The 1,360-nt window shown below is 68.4% G+C and overlaps 1 protein-coding gene across 1 annotated transcript; it reads left to right on the plus strand.

Annotated features, from left to right (window-relative positions):
- Positions 1-135: 135 nt before the first annotated feature.
- Positions 136-1,293, plus strand: LOC107199540 (rap guanine nucleotide exchange factor 3-like; the record flags this gene model as incomplete). Its single annotated transcript, XM_015616858.2, has 3 exons — positions 136-250; positions 894-972; positions 1,143-1,293. Coding segments are annotated over exons 1-3 (309 nt in total), but the record flags the coding sequence as incomplete, so codon positions are not given.
- Between the last annotated feature and the right edge of the window lie 67 nt (positions 1,294-1,360).

Here is a 1,360-nt window from a genome sequence, read left to right on the forward strand (position 1 = left end):
CCCCTGTCCCTGTCCCTGTCCCTGTCCCTGTCCCTGTCCCCCGAGCAGCCCCCGCCGCTCCTCTGCCCCCCCGAGCCTCCTTTGGGGCAGTTTTTGGGAGGACCAAAGGGACAAAGAGGAGCGGGGACCTCATCCCGAGCTGTCCCTGCTGTCCCCAGCAGGTACCTGGTGATGGCCGGGACCCCCGAGAAGATCCTGGAGCACCTGCTGGAGTTCATGAGGCTCGATGCCACCCTCTACGACCCCGTGGGTAGGTGCGGGTGTCCCCCCGTCCCGGAGCCACCCGGAGATGGGGACATCCATGAGCGGGGCTCCTCCAACCCCAAATCCTGCCCTGGAACGGATAAAAATCCCAAAAGCCGGGGCCGGGAGAGGGCGGCAGCTCCGGGCCGGGGAGCGGCTCCTCTGCAGCGCCTCTCGGTCTCCCTCTGCCTTCGGAGAGGAGAAAGCCGGGAGCCGGGAGATGTCCCCAGCGGGTCACAAATCCCAGCCGGGGCCGCCTCCCGCCGGATCCCCGGGATTTTCCTCCCCACCCGAAGCGTCCAGCCCTTCCCGCGGGCTTTAGGAGCAAAATCCGCCCCGCCACGAGCGAGGTCCCCGTGTTGGGGACACCCCAGGCAGGGTCCCCGTGTTGGGGACACCCCAGGCAGGGTCCCCGTGTTGGGGACACCCCAGGCAGGGTCCCCGTGTTGGGGACACCCCTAACAGAGCACGGGGGGATCCTCGGCTGCGGTCCCCGTGTTGGGGACACCCCAAACAGAGCACGGGGGGATCCTTGGCTGCGGTCCCCGTGTTGGGGACACCCCAAACAGGGCACCGGGGGGTCCTTGGCTGCGGTCCCCGTGTCCCCAGCGCGTTGGGGACAGCAGTGACGGTGTCCCCGCTCCCTCCAGACACGCTGCTGGGGGATTTCCTGCTCACCTACACCGTGTTCATGCCGACCTCGCAGCTCTGCCGGGCCCTGCTGCACCAGTATCCTTCTGCTGCCGCAACTGGGCGGACTGGGCTGGGGACTCGCTGTCATCTGGGGGAGCCCCAAATCCCCTTTTAAGCTGTTCTGCGCATCCCCATCTCCCCGGGGTGACATCCCTGGGGGTCCCCGCCCCTCTCCACGTTTTACTGGTGCCCTTGACTGGTCCCAGTTTCCGCGCGGAGCCTCTGGAAGGTTCTGAGCAGGACAAGGCCACCTATTCCCTGCGGAAGCGGCGGAAAATCCTGCGGCTCGTCAGCCAGTGGGTGCTGCTCTACGGGCGGCTGCTGCAGGGCGACCGCAGCACCACGGCGCTGCTGCAGGTACGGCCAGGGTGACACGGGGACACCGCGGGGACACCGCGGGGACCGGCGGGGACCGGCGGGGACC

The sequence above is a fragment of the Parus major genome, unplaced genomic scaffold (genome assembly GCF_001522545.3).
Source record: "Parus major isolate Abel unplaced genomic scaffold, Parus_major1.1 Scaffold987, whole genome shotgun sequence".
Classification (NCBI taxonomy): Eukaryota; Metazoa; Chordata; class Aves; order Passeriformes; family Paridae; genus Parus; species Parus major.